Source organism: Anabrus simplex, chromosome 10 (assembly GCF_040414725.1).
Source record: "Anabrus simplex isolate iqAnaSimp1 chromosome 10, ASM4041472v1, whole genome shotgun sequence".
Taxonomy (NCBI): domain Eukaryota; kingdom Metazoa; phylum Arthropoda; class Insecta; order Orthoptera; family Tettigoniidae; genus Anabrus; species Anabrus simplex.
This window is the reverse complement of record NC_090274.1, coordinates 119,687,891-119,704,749: the sequence shown is the minus strand read 5'-3', so window position 1 is coordinate 119,704,749 and position 16,859 is coordinate 119,687,891. Positions and strand designations below refer to the sequence as shown.

At 39.8% G+C, this 16,859-nt stretch overlaps 1 protein-coding gene across 1 annotated transcript in view; it reads left to right on the top strand.

Annotated features, from left to right (window-relative positions):
* The window catches only part of LOC137502361 (gastrula zinc finger protein XlCGF57.1-like), a 53,582-nt gene that overhangs the window by 26,634 nt on the left and 10,089 nt on the right, over positions 1 to 16,859 (top strand). Inside the window, exon 3 of the mRNA XM_068229372.1 lies at positions 10,674 to 10,756. Coding sequence (XP_068085473.1) covers positions 10,674 to 10,756 — 83 coding nt within the window. The remainder of the gene's footprint in view (positions 1 to 10,673; positions 10,757 to 16,859) is intronic.

Below are 16,859 nucleotides of genomic sequence, written 5' to 3'. Positions count from 1 at the left end.
GCCAGATTGAAGCGGGCCAAGAAGAGTTTGAGCCTGAAGGTATTCCAGTATTTGCGCACGTACCAACCGTTCTAAAGCTTTGGAGAGAGCAGAAAGAATCGAAATGGGACGGTAATCGGATGGGAGTTTCTAATCTGGGTTTCTAGGAAGTGGAATTACATTGGCGTACTTCCAAATTTTCGGTAATGTGCCGTTCTTGAGCCAGTAATTAAAATATGGGTGAGAATGGGTAGAATAGCGCCAATAATGTTATGTATGAGAGTAATAGGAGTTTCATCGACACCACTTGCTTTGGATATAATAGAATACAAGACTTTCTTAACTTCATTAGTGCTGACGGTACGAAAGGCGAAGCAGGGGCGATTTTGTGGGACACGTGCTGAGACGTTATTTACGTGTGGTCTGTTAAGTGGATTAGACTGAGCTCTCTCTTCCGTGAAATACTCATTTAAATCTTGGAGAGGAATGTCAGTTACCTGAAGCTGTTCATGTGTTTTTCCTATGCCCATGGCTTAGAGATGCCTCCAGACACTAGCCGTATTTAGGCTTTTTATTTACTGATTCGCGAACATATTTAAAATTGAGTTTACGGATGATTTATTTAGTTTTATTCCTAATTATTCTATAGTTTTCATAGTCATTTGGGTCCGGAGTACCCTTGTAATGTCGGTAAAGAGAATCACGTTGAGACATCATATTTTTAAATGCATAGGTTAGCCACGGATTAGGTTTGCGGGATATTCTGATCTGTTTTTCGGTGCATGCTTGTTGTATATATTGTGTATTAACGAATTACATGTATTTATTTTTGCATCAATGTGTCAATATTTTTCATATTCCTGCACGTCATATACCTAGGTTTGTATTTTGGTACGCGAAGTGAGTAGGCAAGAAATATAAGATCGTGGGTGGACACGGCCGGTACTGAAATTTGTCTGTGGGTTACCACTTTGTGAGGGTTGTTAGTCACTTTGAGGTCTATTAAGGTGCGGAAAATGTTGTTTGCAGTATGTACATGTTTTTTAGGGTCAGAGGGAAGTTTAGTCAATTCACACGAGGAAAACAAGTCTTCCAATTTCTTAGTATCGTGTTTCTTCGTAAGTAGATTAGTATTGAAGTCCCCTGATATAATGATATGTTGCTACGCTGGTAGCAAGTTAAGTAGGTGCGTTTCAAACTCGGTAAAATGAGATACTTTAGGTGGTCGGTAAACCACTCCAGTAAGTATTTTCTGTCCACTAGCAACTACTTCGACGAACATAAACTCCGTCCTCGGCAGTTCACCGGTCGATGAGGTACAAATGATACGGCTCTTCACGTCATCTCTACAGCAGAGAACATGTACGATCATGGCGGTAGAAGTTATAGCCATATTGTTCGGAATGGATGGCGATAACCACCTTTCACTAATAGCTATCAAATGGACGCTATTTTTGTTAAATATAGCTGAATTTCGTCAATGTATGCTGGCAAACTTAGGCTGTTCAAGTGACAACACTGGAGAGTATGAGGATATAGTGAAAGCTCTTGTTTCAAAAGGTTGCCGGCATCTATGTTCTGGGAAGGATTGAGGGGTGTGCTATTCTTAGAGTGGTCAATGTCATGAGGAAATGTCGTAGCTACCTGACTAAAGGGCATACTCTAACTGAGACCTAAAATTTCTTACCTGTATTTCCTGAAGAAATGGACTGCTGACTGCTTAAGGCACCACATACACCCACACACCCACACACACACACACACACACACACACACACACACGTAAACCTAATGATAATAATAATATTTTGTATGCACATCACAATGGTCATATCACACTGATGATCTACCTAACCGCCTCATATGTAAGTTCATGAGGTGAGTTAATGTAGAGCTTTATTCCGTCTTCTAAATGAACGATAATTCGGCCGTCCTGCGTCGAAACCCGCCGCAAATCCCAGAAGTCCCGAGCCTTACGCAATACTTCTTTCCTTGTGGAAGTCAGAGATTCGGTGATTAATAATTTAGTACCTTTAAGAGCTTGCTTGCCGCGCCAGATGCGGTCTCTTTCATTCTAGCTGAGGAATTTAATGCTGATCGGCCTATTATCTGCGGACACCACCTCAGCTGCTGTCCTCTTCACACGGCCCAGTCTATGACATAGATCTATACTGTCTGTAGAAAATTCGATGTTCCGTCTGTTTTTTAATTTACCCAGCGCCACAGCGTACGTGTCCTCGTCAGCGGTCTCACCGACACCATGAAGGAGCAGGCAGTTCCTTCGGCTCTGCCTCGTCAATCAGGACGTCCTGCTTGTCGAGACGTTCCTGTAGATGACTTACCTCCTTCTTCATTTCACTTAATTCCTCTGAAATTATTTCCCGAAACTCCTGCAACTCTGAAGCGAGGCCGCTTAGTGTTTCGCCTGGGTTGGCAGCACTGGTCGCACCAGCAGCCATAGCTTCCTCCAAGCGTGCTTGGAATTCTGTCATTCGCTTCTCGAACTTCGAAAGACTTTAAGATGCTATACATGGACAACAGAGATTGTGTACGTTGCGCTCTCAGCTTCTCAGTGCAGCTTGGTGTACAGCAAGGTTCCGCTCTGTCCTCAGCATGAACACACTCACATGGGACCTGCAAAGGAGTGTTCCTACGACTCCCTTATATGCACGTGATGTTGCACTTGCTGATAGACCCACAACGGGACTGCGGCTTCAAGGTGAAGTTTGGAATATCTATTTATAAAAATATGACCTTAGAATGAACTTATTGACTGGTAGATACTTCTGGAATGCCTACGTTCAGTTCAGTACTGGAGTTTTAATCCAGGTACCTATGCAGGGGCACCACAGGCAGGAACATCTGTAAGTAAAGTTGGTACTTCTGACACGAATAAAGAAAAAGGATGAGCATAAACAAGAGTGAATACCTGGACTCTTGGCTCCATCCAAGTTGATTCAGGTATCTAGCATCTCGCCTACAGTCTGATAGTAGGATAGTTGTTGAAGTGCGAATTATGATAAAGTCGCCATGGATCACATGAAGAAGTCACAGGCATACTGTGTGACTGGAGGATTCCACTAATCTGAAGTCCACAATATGTCCTGTTGCTGTGTGTACAGTGCTGAATGTCGACGAACTGAGAATGGTATGGAGTACCAATTTTGCAACATGGGAATGTGTATACTCCATTAGTCGATGGGTATCGCAGTCCTGCATCACGTAAAAAAGACACCATTCGCCAGCAAATGGGCATCGTACCCATCACTCGCGAGGCATAGGACATGTCACCAATGTATGGTCATGTCCTTTTGCTGCACCTGATGCAGTTGAGAATTTCACTTAATCCTTTGAAATTAATTTGCAATGTCCACATGGATCTACAATGTTTAAAAAGATTGAAAATGATCTACAAAAATTTAACACTAGAAATGCTGCTGGGATTGGTAAACTTCCTGGGGATATACTAAAGTCAGTTGGTTGAGATATAGAACCGTATCTGTAGTGTTTATTTGATAAGTGTATGTATGAAGCAGCTATACCAAATGAATGAAGAATTGCAGTAGTAGCATCCTGTGTATAAAGAAATGTGATAAACATAAAGCCAATAATCACACACTAGTCATCTTGGCTGGTGTTGCATGCAAGCTCCTGGAATGCATTCTTTCTGATTATATTATACACATTTACAAAATTAATAACTGGTTCGATAGATGGTAGTTCAGGATTAGGAAACATTATTCCACTGAAGCTCATCTTGTAGATTCCAGCAAGATATAGCAGATATTTTAGATTCAAGAGGTCAAATGTGTCATGATGTACATACCTAAGGCTTTTGATAGGATAGATATTTGGAGACTACTGAAAAAATTAAGTGCAGTTGGGCTAGGTAAAATTGTGACTAACTAGGTGGCTATATTTCTAGAAAATAGGACTGGGAAAAAGGGCAAAAGTCTGTCCCAGTCGATAAAGCACATGTATTAAGCCTTACACCACTCTTCCTAAGCTATTAGTAAAATGTGTAGCCGCTATGTCCCTATGGATAAAGCATAAGTATTATATCTTCCACCATATTCTTCCTAGTCCCGCTCCGAGTTCAATTTCTAAACCCTTTTGCCATTCAGATGAGGAAGAGGAGCCCTTTTGCCAGCCAAATGAGGCGGAGCCCTTTTGCCTTAAGGGTGAGTAGGGGTCCATTTTCCAGGCAAATAAGGAGGAGCCCTTTTGCCATTGGGATTAGGAGGACGAGCCCTTTTGCCAGGCAGTGGGGAGGAGCCGTTTGCCCTTTTGCCATACAGATAAGGAAGAGAAGCCCTTTTGCCAGGAAAATGAGGAGGAGCCCTTATGTTTAAAAGTGAGCCCTGGGTTCCATTCACTATCATGTGTGTAGCACGAAATGTTCTGGTTCTTAACACAAAGTTTTAACTCATGACCATTAGCACGGTGAACTTTTCGTTTTTAGGACAAAACAGTTTCCCGTGCACTTGTAGTAGGAATTATACAAATGTTAAGCAGCTTAGGTTGTAACTGTTCATAGTAGAAGGGCTATAACAAAACTGTAAGTCTGGTAGACCATTCAATGCAGTTTTTCGTTGAATAAAAAGCACATTTATACACAACTATACAGTACTGTTGGACCTTTACGTTTTCTTATATATATAAATGATATGATTAAAGGAGTGGAATTAGAGGTAAGTTTTTTGCGGATGATGTTATTCTGTATAGAGTAATAAATAAGTTACAAGATTGTGAGCAACTGCAACGTGACCTCGATAATGTTGTGAGATGGACAGCAGGCAATGGTATGATGATAAACGGGGTTAAAAGTTAGGTTGTGAGTTTCACAAATAGGAAAAGTCCTCTCAGTTTTAATTACTGCGTTGATGGGGTGAAAGTTCCATTTGGGGTTCATTGGTGTTAATATAAGGATAGATATTCATTGGGGTAATCACATAAATGGGATTGTAAATAAAGGGTACAGATCTCTGCACATGGTTATGAGGGTTTTTAGTGGTTGTAGTAAGGATGTAAAGAAGAGGGCAATATAAGTCTCTGGTAAGACCCCAACTACAGTATGGTTCCACTGTATGGGACCCTCACCAGGATTACCTCATTCAAGAATTGGAAAGAATCCAAAGAAAAGCAGCCCGATATGTTCTGCGTGATATCCGACAAAAGAGTAGCGTTACAAAAATGTTGCAAAGTTTGGGCTGGGGAGAATTGAGAGAAATAAGAAGAGCTGCTCGACTAAGTGGTATGTTCCGAGCTGTCAGCGGAGAGATGGCGTGGAATGATATTAGTAGATGAATAAGTTCGAGTGGCGTTTATAAAAGTAGGAAAGATCAAAATATGAAGATAAAGTTGGAATTCAAGAGGACAAACTGGGGCAAATATTCATTTATAGGAAGGGGAGTTACGGATTGGAATAACTTACCAAGGGAGATGTTCAATAAATTTCAAATTTCTTTGAAATCATTTAGGGAAAGGCTAGGAAAACAACTGATAGGGATTCTGCCACCTGAGATATAGTACAAATCCTGGGCTCTCGGAAGTAATTTTAAGGCATTCCCTAATCTAATAGGGGCTGAGCTTCTGGAAGGAGAATTTTGTGACTCAGCCCGTGACACTAGTCACTTCCTATCACATAGAGTCGTAGAGGCAGCACTAGAATTTGAAAAGATGGTGTGCTGTTACTTAAGGTGCAATTCTTAGCAAGATGAGAAAATGACCCGCACTTGAAGCAACCTTGAGACGGACCAGCTCCGTTCCTGGTTCAACTAGATTTTATCAAGGGACATTTGTTTCTAAGATGTTCCCTTGATACACATGCGAAACACTTGCGTGTAGGAAATGTTCGGTGAGGTGGTGGCCGAGAAGAGTTAGATGGCGAATGGGGCTCCTTGGCGACTCGTAAGGTGTCAGCGTACCTTACTCCTTCGGCTGACACTGCCATTGCTTCTAATTCCGAGAAGGTTTGGGGCCGAAATGCGAAACATATGTACGTGTTATAGGGCGGAGAGTTTCCTTCTACTGTAGTTTGGACAATTTGATCTTCTGGGAAATGAAGAGCGAATACCCTCGTATGAAACTTTATATCTTAAATAAAGTCAACAAGGTTCTCGTCCAACCTCTCTACTCTGAAATAGTACTTCTAGATTAAAGATGACATAGCTCTAGCATGAATGAAGTTAGCCAAAAGATGGACATGGGAATCTTCTACTGAAGATCTATCAGCTATTGCTCTTACAGTTTTGTCCGAGAAGACACCTGCAGAAGAGGGGTAAATTATTTGAAGTATTTGGGAATGAGAGATGGCAAACAATAAAGCATGGTCTTGAAATTCGACTAAAAATCTTAAAGACTTCAATAGTCGAGTTAATGGATAACTTGGATATTCCTTTAAGCAACATGGCTAAGTGGTGGGGCAAGCTGCTGAAGCCGTGCGACATAACAGGTGACGGCATTGGAGGTTGGTAGGTTCAAACACTGCGTTTCTCAGAAAGAAGGGTGGAAGTTGTCTTAGATGGTCCGACACTTGTTCCGATGGGGTAGATGGTTGTTGAGCATCAACAGATTTCCTACTCTCAGTCGCTCTACTAGATTCTTCCTCCGTCGACAAATTTACCATAGGAACCTTGTCGCTTTTAGGAGTAGGTTCCCCGGACAACAATTGACTAACTCTATTCGACATTTCAAACAAGTGTTCCACTAGATTACTCGCCTCCTTAGCATGATCATCCTTCAATTTCAGAGAAAATAGATCTCTAACCCTATTATAGAAGTGAAACAGTCTAGCCTGAACTCCTTTAAGTTGATTACCAGAACGACCGCTTACTTCAAAAACACTAAATACAGAAACTAGCTCGGTGGTATTATCCGTGATAGTGGATAGAGCCTCATCAATCTCTTTTTTTCCCCCAAATACCGGGAAACAAATAGAAAGTTCTAAGGATTCCTTAAGTTTGGCAATATCTACCTCAACCGTGCCTCCAGACTGGACCTTCCCAATTAGAAGTTCATACATCAATACCTCCTTGCGCAAATACCCGCTTGCAAGGACTTCTCGAGGACCAGACATGTTGATAGAAAATGATAGGAATTTTGAAAATTTCCAGTAACCAAGAACATTTTTAGAGTTCTATGTACATTTCTATTAGTAGCCGTCAAAATTGGCTTTATCTAGAGCCATTCAACCACGCTCTGCTAGCATTTGTTTGCGTGGAACGGAGGGGTGAAAAAGGTGCAGGCATGAATGGGTCTATCTCCGTCAATCATAAGATTAATTAAAAGCTTTAAAATCAAGGTTATATTTCCTTTTGGCTGTTTTCTTATTTTTTCAAATGTCCAATTTTAACAAAAACGTGAATCAGCGACAGAACAAGATTTCAGGTACATAACTAGCACGTTAGCTTAGATACAAGGAGGGGAAGTTAGAAAATCAACAAAATGTGTCAATCATCTGAGCTTTAAGCTCCCAATTTTACAAATGTTTTGGAGCACTGTGGCTCCATCCACTTAACATAAATGGTTGAATTTTACAGGAGTATCGAAAACTCATTCTACCGGGCCTTTGTGTGGGAAAAACCACAGGTTAAAGTTACTGGCCCAAAAATGAAAATGATGCCCAGGCGGACACTTGCACTCCTTGGAACTTACATTTAGAAGCTTAAAACCCTAGTAGGGCTCATTAATCCTATACTACTGAGGTGACTAGAGGGAGAAATTTTAAGTTCCAGATAGAAAACGGTTACAAAATCATAGTCTCCTCGAAGTCAAGTTGATAGAGAACTCGGGAGGGTTTCACACTCTCTCTTCCCGAATTTAAGCTAAGTGATTTTCGGATGGTTTGAAATTCATAGTGGAAATCTACATTTTTGATTATTGGAAATGTATGGTTACATTATTAGAGATGGGAAACCTTCCCCTTGAGCTAGCTTTCAGAGGCTATCACATAGATATTAAATAGCTGCCATTATCTTAATCTGCTGTAAAGTTCGATGAAGGGCGAGACGCCCCCGCCTCCTCAATTAGCACACACTCAGTAAACTTGACGATCAGTAGGACAAGAGAGCTTGAAAAAGTGCCAGCTTTTATACCCAAGGGGATGGTTCTGGTGAACTCTGGGCTAACGCCCGTCACACCTGCAAATTTTATTTGATAATCAAATGTATACAAGACGGTTCCTGTTGGCTAATTAAATAGGTAGAAGATGATTGTTACTGGTGAAACAATACATATTCAAAATTTCCTATTGCTCAGTTTTGAGGTTGGTGGGGCGTATTTTAAGTTTTGACAATCTTGACACACAAGAAACAATCAACTCAGTGTAGTAAACTCAAAATAAAGAATGTCTTCACACTAGAGGGCATAATGCAAGTTTTTCTTGGTAGAGACATCTCTAGTTGTTGCAATCACTATATTGAAGATGGCATTCTTCAAGGCGCTTCATTGTGAGTGACTGCAAAAGACCTTGACAATATTGTGAGATGGATATCGGGCAATGGTATGATGGTAAACAGGGCGAAAGGTCAGGTTGTGTGTTTCACAAATGAAAAGAGTCCTCTCTGTTTTAATTATTTTAATTATAATATTTTGTTGAAGGGGTGAATGTTCCTCATGGGGATCTCTGTAAGTCCCTAGGTATTCATAATAAAGATAGAACTCCATTGTGATAATCGCATAAACAGAATTCAAAATAAAATTTTCGGATCTCTTAATATGATTATGAGTTCATTTAGGGGTTTTAAAGGATAGGACATATAAATCTCCAGCAATGCCACAATTAGAGTATGAGACCGTCACCAGAATTACTTCATTAGAGAACAGGAAATAATCTACAGAAACAACTCAATTTCTTGTGGGTGATTTCACACAAAATATTTGTGTTACACAGATGTTGCAAAGTTTGGGCTGGGAAGACTTGGGGAAAGGAGACAAGCTGTTCGACTAAGCAGTATATTCTGAGATGTCATTGGAGAGATGGCTTGGAATTCAAAAGGACATACATTGGCAAATGTTTGCTTATACAAAGATGATTTAATGATAGAAATAATTTACTAAAGGAGTTGTTTCATGAATTTCAACAACCTTCTTCTACATAAACAACTGAGAATCAATCTTCCACCTGGTTGACAGCCCTAAATGCTGATCAATGGTGATTGATCGATTTTATGGTTGATTGATTGATTGATTGATTGATTGATTGATTGATTGATTGATTGATTGATTGATTGTCTTAATGTGATGTACAGAGAAGGATGATCGATATTTCTGTCATTACTTAAGCTATTCGAGGACGGTTATAAACTCAAACGATATTCCGCCAATATCCCGCAGAATTGCCGATTGACGTCTCTCTTGTTTTCTACCAAAGGAACAACAGGAATGATGACGAAAATGGCAATACGTTATTTCCCTGCTGGCAAGCAGTCAGAGACGTTGCCATGGTAACCTGTAGAATCGTTGTCGGTCTGTCGGTCACTCATTACAGAGCATGATACCCGCAGAAAATAGTAAATCTTCCCGTCATTTGAAGAGTAAGATAAATTATGAACATAACAAAAGTTGTTTATAATGAAGAGACGTTACACATACAGTCCACGGAGTTTACAGGAAATCAATAATGTAAGAGAAAATGGAGGAAAACCGTTTTGGTTTTCCTATAAATCCTCCATCTATTCAAAGATTTTAAAATGATATGCATATAAAAAGCTACCCCGGGATGAGTATACACTAAAAATGACGTTTAGTCAAATTCTATAAAGCCGTCTCACCGTTATAGTGGAACAGACGAACGGATAATTATCTGAAAAATCGGCAAAACAAACGAACTTTAATTATATAGATGTAGGAGCATGGAAAGTAACAAAGAGATGACAAGTTAATTCATGTATAGAATGATGGGAACAGGGGAACGTGAATATAAGAGGATAAGGATAATAGGTAGTCAGTTTGGAAATAGGGATCAGCAGAAAGAGAAAGAGCATGGTGTTGGGTAAGGATTTGGAGATTATATTTATCCTTTCATGTTCCTCCCTTCTATCGCTACCTTGTCTACTGCTATACTATTCTACGTACTTTTCATGTTCTTATCTCTCTTATCACTTATCTGAAAAGCAGTGGCTCTGGTTATGACGTAGCAGGTCGTTATGTTAGTTAGGTTCCAAAAAGGGTAATAAATAAATAAATAAATAAATAAATAAATAAATAAATAAATCCATTGTAAATTTTAATCTTGTAGCAGTTGTATAGTATTATTTTAAGTCATTCCACGTACTGTATATGAGTTGATTATATTTGTGTGTGCAGAAGATGTTATGAGTAGAATTTTTTAAATGATATAAATTTATGAAATATGAGCTTTGTAATTAATAAAAAAATTGTTAGTGTAAATTGTATAACACTGTATTTTAGGAAAATATCTTATTTTCTTGTCAATTTAAAATTTAGTGCTTGATAATAATGCAGTTTAGTGTGCCATTTGCCACCGAGGTAGACACCTCTTTTCCAAATAATGTGATTTTAATTTGATTGTTACTTTCCATTCTTAAATGTTTATATTTTAAATTGGGAGATAAATTAATTATACTCTTATTTTGCCAATATGAAATTTATATTCTCACCCGATTCTTGTTTAGGACTATATACTCTTTTTTTATTCCTTTACTTCTTTATTCTACTCCTCTTATTTATAGCAGTCCGAAGATATTAAGAAGGAAATATTCATAGAACAATATACTGATGATCAGCTGCTGGCATACATCAAAGAAGAAACAAGGTACGTACACACAAACCCTATACAATATGGAATATGTTGTACCTATTCCCAGTTGTGTTGAGCAGTGGTTGTTTTATCTTTGAAACTTACCATTTTTATCAGTTTAATCTTGTCTTTACAAAGTTACATTTAAAATACTTATATCTTAAAATTCTATTTGTTAAAATTAAATGACACCGAGCTCGATAGCTGCAGTCGCTTAAGTGCGGCCAGTATCCAGTATTCGGGAGATAGTAGGTTCGAACCCCACTGTCGGCAGCTCTGAAAATGGTTTTCCGTGGTTTCCCATTTTCACACCAGGCAAATGCTGGGGCTGTACCTTAATTAAGGCCACGGCCGCTTCCTTCCCACTCCTAGCCCTTTCCTGTCCCGTCGTCGCCATAAGACCTATCTGTGTTGGTGCGACGTAAAGCAACTAGCAAAAAAAAAAAAATTATCTGAAATATTAAGAAATTTTGAGATCAAAATTTTTGTTCCTTCATGTAGTTTTGTTGAATATATATGTACAAAAAATCTCTAGAACTAGATATTTTTGTGTCAGCATGACGTAAAGCAACTAGCAGAAAAACAATACCTCTAAGCAACTGTGAAAAATGTATTCTTTCTTTCACTGTCACTGCTTCATTTGTTCATCACATGCTTATCATCTGAAATGCCATCTGCCACTATTGCCTCCAGATATTCTCAGTAATTTTTTACGTATGTATCAACAGTGACACACAGAAAAATGCATGTTTGTAGATTATAAACTAAATCCACAAATTGAAATGTTTTTATGTACATTTTAAACAATGTAATAATTTCGGACTAATGTAATTTAGTTTCATTAATCAGTTCAATAGTGTTATAACTCAAATATTGTCAGTTTTCGAATTATTTATTTGGTTAGATTCCTCTTTTATGATCTTTCCGGTTCTATTTTGTGTTAAGTAATTTCACCACTTGTTCCAGTGTTGTGGTCACTCTTGCTGATTGCCGCCATTTCCCACTTTTCACTTCAGTACTCATTGTCAGTCATGTGCTTGTACTTTGTTGTTTGCAAACGTATTTACACAGTTATTATAAACTAATAACTACAAGAGAAGTTTAAAATTTGTGCAGGTTGCCTAAAGAACATTCCAGAATTCTTCAAGTAGGTGAATTTATTATCTGGCAGGAGTAGTTAAATAATGATGTAATCATAGAATATTATTTCAGAATTGTTATTTTTATCAGTGACATAACAGAGTATTGCTAGTGTGTATCCTGTTTTAAAATTTTTAATGCAGTAGTGTTTTTGAACTGTAGTTGTGCCATTGGACTACTTGCTAATTCATTTTTTGCTGTCACACCTTTCTTGGTTACTGTGTAGAATGATCTTTGATAATCCCTGGGGAACCATTGTATAAGGTCGAGTTTGTGCTCTTAGCTTCACTCTTGTATGAGCACGTTCTGGAATGCCTAATCATAGCCTAATATTTGACTTCAAACCTGATTGATGGAAACTACGAACGGTTTATTTGATTTTGTTAGTGATTAGAGTCCTCTCATGTGTTATGTGATGCTTTGAATTGTTCCTTCTGTACATTCACAACTAGTGGCAAGAAATATTCATTTCAGTCCTCAGAAATGCCCTCTATCAGCTTACACTCTCTCATTAGTCAGAGTAGAACCATGCATACAACTGAAGAACGCAAAATACGTCATCTCTTCTAGGTTGAAATTCTGCTGTTTCTTTGTAATTCTTGTGTTACAGGACACAATGGGTCGCGTTAGAGAACAATTTTGTAATATTGCTTATGAATACTTTTCACACACAAAATGAATATTACTATTTTTGAATGGAGTTTAATTTAGCTTTATTCTTAAACGTATCTTGTGCAGGGGCACTCTCGAACCAGCAAAGTGACACGCCTTTTGTGTATTATTTTATATCTCACCTCTGGTGCTGTGTTATCCGGACTGTCATTTCAGCAGTTTACAAAAATCATGCAGCAATGATTTCTTTCAAAATGTCTAAGAGGTTTTCCATGTCAGTTTGGTACTGAATTACATAAGAACAGGTTTTAAGATTCATGAAATTTCCTAATTGCTGACTTGTGGAAGGACACATATTCCTGAGCTTACCAGTTAGTGATGAGGTTAACTTCCATTTGTGAAGAGACACATCGCCATGAGATAAATAATTAGTGAAGAGGTTAACTTCCGTTTGTGTAGGAGCAAATGGCCTTGAGCTGAACACTTTGTGCCACTCCTCCATCGTTTTCATATTTATAGACTTGATCAGGGTGAAAATAAATTGACTGATCTGATCATCTGCTATCTTTAACGGATGTAAGCAGAAATATGAATTGTGAAATTCCATTCAGACACTCTTGTTGGTACCCATACCATTTCACTGGATATACAAACTGTCACTCCCGATTAATACAGATAATACTGAATTTTTTATTTGGTTGAGTTATATATTTTTGTATAAAATACATTTAATGCAGTCACTTAAACATGAAATCCAAAAGCGTTCTATCATTCAAACAGTATTTTGTGAAATTAAGTCATTTATAGAGATTGGACATAAGGCTTTAGGGGTGAGAATTGGAACTTATTAAGTGGAATGCTACAATGTGTAACATATATATTGTATCCGATTTTTCACAATAGAATATCCATCAATCTGCTTCTTGTTATTCTACTTCTTTAGTGTTAGTCCTGCGTCGTGTTGTGATACGTTTTTTCCAGTTAGATCGGTCTCGGACCATGTCTGTATGTACTTTCGCAGATTTCGGGTCGCTGTGCACTGTATCTCTCCTTTGCTGTCTAGTTCGTCCCTTGCGCCTCTTTCCGCTTACTTCCTGTGTATATACTGACTCTCACAATATATTACCCTATGCACGCAACAATTGCCCAAATCAGCGCACACGCCTTTCCTCAATTTTCTTCTGGATCTGTGCAATGCCAAGACATTTGCTAATGACATTATTTGAAATGCGATCCACTCTAGTTATTCTAGCCTTCCACTTAAACATCTTCGTATCCATGACGCTTAATTGTCGTTCTACCTCCTTGGTAGCTGGCCAGCTTTTGTTGCTGTGGAACACGAGAGGACAGATAACACTTCGGTAGATAGTCGATTTAAGATTGTTCTTCATCCGACTGTCGCAAGGGTGCCCTTTGTCATTCTCCACATCAGCCAGGCTTTGTATATCTTAAGTTGAATTCATCAGAGATTGTGGAGCGAAGATACTTAAATTTCACCACTCGTGCTATATCTTCACCGTGAACATGCATGGTTCCAACTTCTCGACGATGTATTGTCATGCATTCTGCCTTCTTTTTGTTGAGGCGCGGGACATATTGCGCTAGTCGATTGTTCCAACCTTCTGTTTGGCGCTGCAGATCAAGCTTATTCTCTGCAGCCAAAATGACATAAGCATAGAGAAGTGTCCGTGGTATTTGCTTGTGCAGGTCTGATATAATGTTTTCCATCACAAGAATGTACAGCAGTGGTAATGCAACACGGCCTTGGTGGACTCCTACAGTTATGCGAAAGTCATCAGATGCCCCTGCGGCAGCTTGGACATAACTGCTTCATTCTACGTAGAGCAATTGCACCCTCTCTGCAAGGTGCTCTGGAATGCCACGTTCTTGTAGCGCTGACCAGATAAGGTCACGAGGTACCCGTTAAGGTCCAGAATGTCGAGATGAAGCCTCTTATTCTTTTCACAGTGTCTCTCAGCTAACAGCCGTGCGGTGTGATTTGCTCCGATTGGCTCTTTGTAATTTTGGCTAAATCGCTAATCCTATTATTGAGGATTTGTTCGAAAACTGTCATTGCGTAGCTCAGAAGTGTGATATGGCGGTAATTATAGAAATCGACAGGGTTTCCCTTATTTTTGAGCGGATGTGATTGGTACTGGTAGATACGGAAATCCCAAGATTGAAACTTTGTCGAAGTAGTTCCGCCAGCGTTCTCGCGCTTCCCGCCAGTCGAGTAGCAAATCGTCTGTTCCCTTATTGATGGTGTAAAAATGTTTGATTTGTTCCGTTTCATGATGCCTCGATTTGACTAGCTGTTAAATATCCCGCTCGTATTCGCGCATGTCTAGTTTCACACGTAGACCTGCATAGCTGTTTAGTTTTCTTAGGCATTCCAATGAACTAGAAACTTGTCGAACACGTTAATGCATCCTGAACATTGTCATTCCGAAGCCACGTGTCATTGCCAATCCGTCGTCGTCGCCCTCAGTTAGTTGTTCCAAGAAAAGGGCGTGCAGCGTCTTACAGTTTATCCCGGCCTACTTCAACTGTGGTGATTGGTGGCAGTGTAATTTTTGCAACGTCAGCCTCCTTTAGGTGCCACAATTCGATCCATTTTGGTCCATTTCCTGTGAATTTGTCTGCGACATCTCTGAGATTATACATTGTGAGTCGGATGTTAGCCACTGCAGCAATTGCCTAGATGAGTTCGCGGTGATTAGTTTGTGCATTATCGGGAATTCGTTGGTCGTGGTCATCGCTCTTCTGACCGCAGTGAGCTGTGTGCTCTTGTTTCCTCCGTCTGACGTCCGTTCAGATCGCAGGCAACAACGGTATTCTTGTCAAGCACTGCCCAGAAGGCACCTTTGCTTTCCGTGCCCAGGCCAGTTTGTGGAGCGTTGCACTTCTATCCCGAACGTAGACATGTTACATAAAGCGATTGTCATACATTTGCACCTCAGAGACTAAACAGTCAAAATTTGGCTGATAAAACAATGCCAACAAAATTAGTTGTTCTTCAGTTTCCGTTGTACATCATATAGTATCTGCACCCCATTTCGCATGACTTTTCTCCACTCCATCTTTTTTCCTGCACCTGCAGATGCCTATATGCATTCTGTCAAGTGCTGTAGCTAATTCGCTACTTCGTCCAGACGTAGTTCAGTGATGCGATACAAATGGGGGTTCTCGCTTGTTTAGCCCTTCCAGGGGACGCCCTAGGCTTGGTTCCGATTCCATGAGACGTATTTCCATTATTCCTTTATATAACGGCCGGCTTATTATGAAGAGTTTTAGAGCTCAAGACAGCAGGTAGTTACGCCTCTCCGGACATGAACAGACGCCTTTTGCAGCCCTCCTCTAGAGAAGGAACGCTACGCTCGTTTCTGTATTAACTTCGAAGAAGGAAGAGTACCTCGTCTGCGAACCGCTCCGTACTGAACGTCTCCATCTCCGCCAAAGTTGTCATTAAGTACTTTGTGTGTGTTCGGTCTACGAGAGCAAATACAGTTTATTTCGCTCAAGACTGCCGACAGGCCGATTGGGAACCCGTATCCGTTACCTGCGACTAGCCATGTGTTATTGCAATGCACAAGGTAGTTGCCTCTGTGGGTCCGTGGTAGAGTGTCGGCCTCCGGATCCCAAGATAGCGGGTTCAAACCCGGCAGAGGTAGTCGGATTTTTGAAGGGCGGAAAAAAGTCCATTCGACACTCCATGTCGTACGATGTCGGCATGTAAACGATCTCTGGTGATACATTTGGTATTTACCCGACAAAATTAATTAAATCTGAGCCATAGACGTCCAAGAGAGATCCGGTTTACTCTAGGTCCGCTAAATGGCAGACAGAGTAAACCGGAACGTCGAAATTGACGAGCAGACAGCCAGATGGCGTCAAATCGAAATGTCTGCAAACGGTAGCTGAGGCCATACGATTATTATTATTAATGCACAAGGTTCGTGGAAGATATTCATCAATACAAAATGAAATACCATTTTACTGAAAAAAACTAATTGAGAACCTGATAAAACACTTGTAACGTAATCACGTAAAGAAGAATTGCCGCACAGTAATGCACCTTTTCCTTGCTGTGATATGACACAAAACGTGTGACATACAAACCAGTGTCGTATTTTCTGCCACGTGTTGTCTTGTGGTGGCCATATCAATATATTGTGTGATGGTCAAGTGGTCTAGCCTGTCTCGTCTGGAATCATTGCCCTCTTTTTTGTTTGTCCACTTATTTTCTTCTAAGAGTGCAATAACAACAAATAGTCGAGCCTCCCAGTACTTTGCTTGTGAGGAAGTCATGCATTCCTCTGGTAGATGTGAATTCAGTGCATACAGCATGAATTGGGAAGTCCCACTT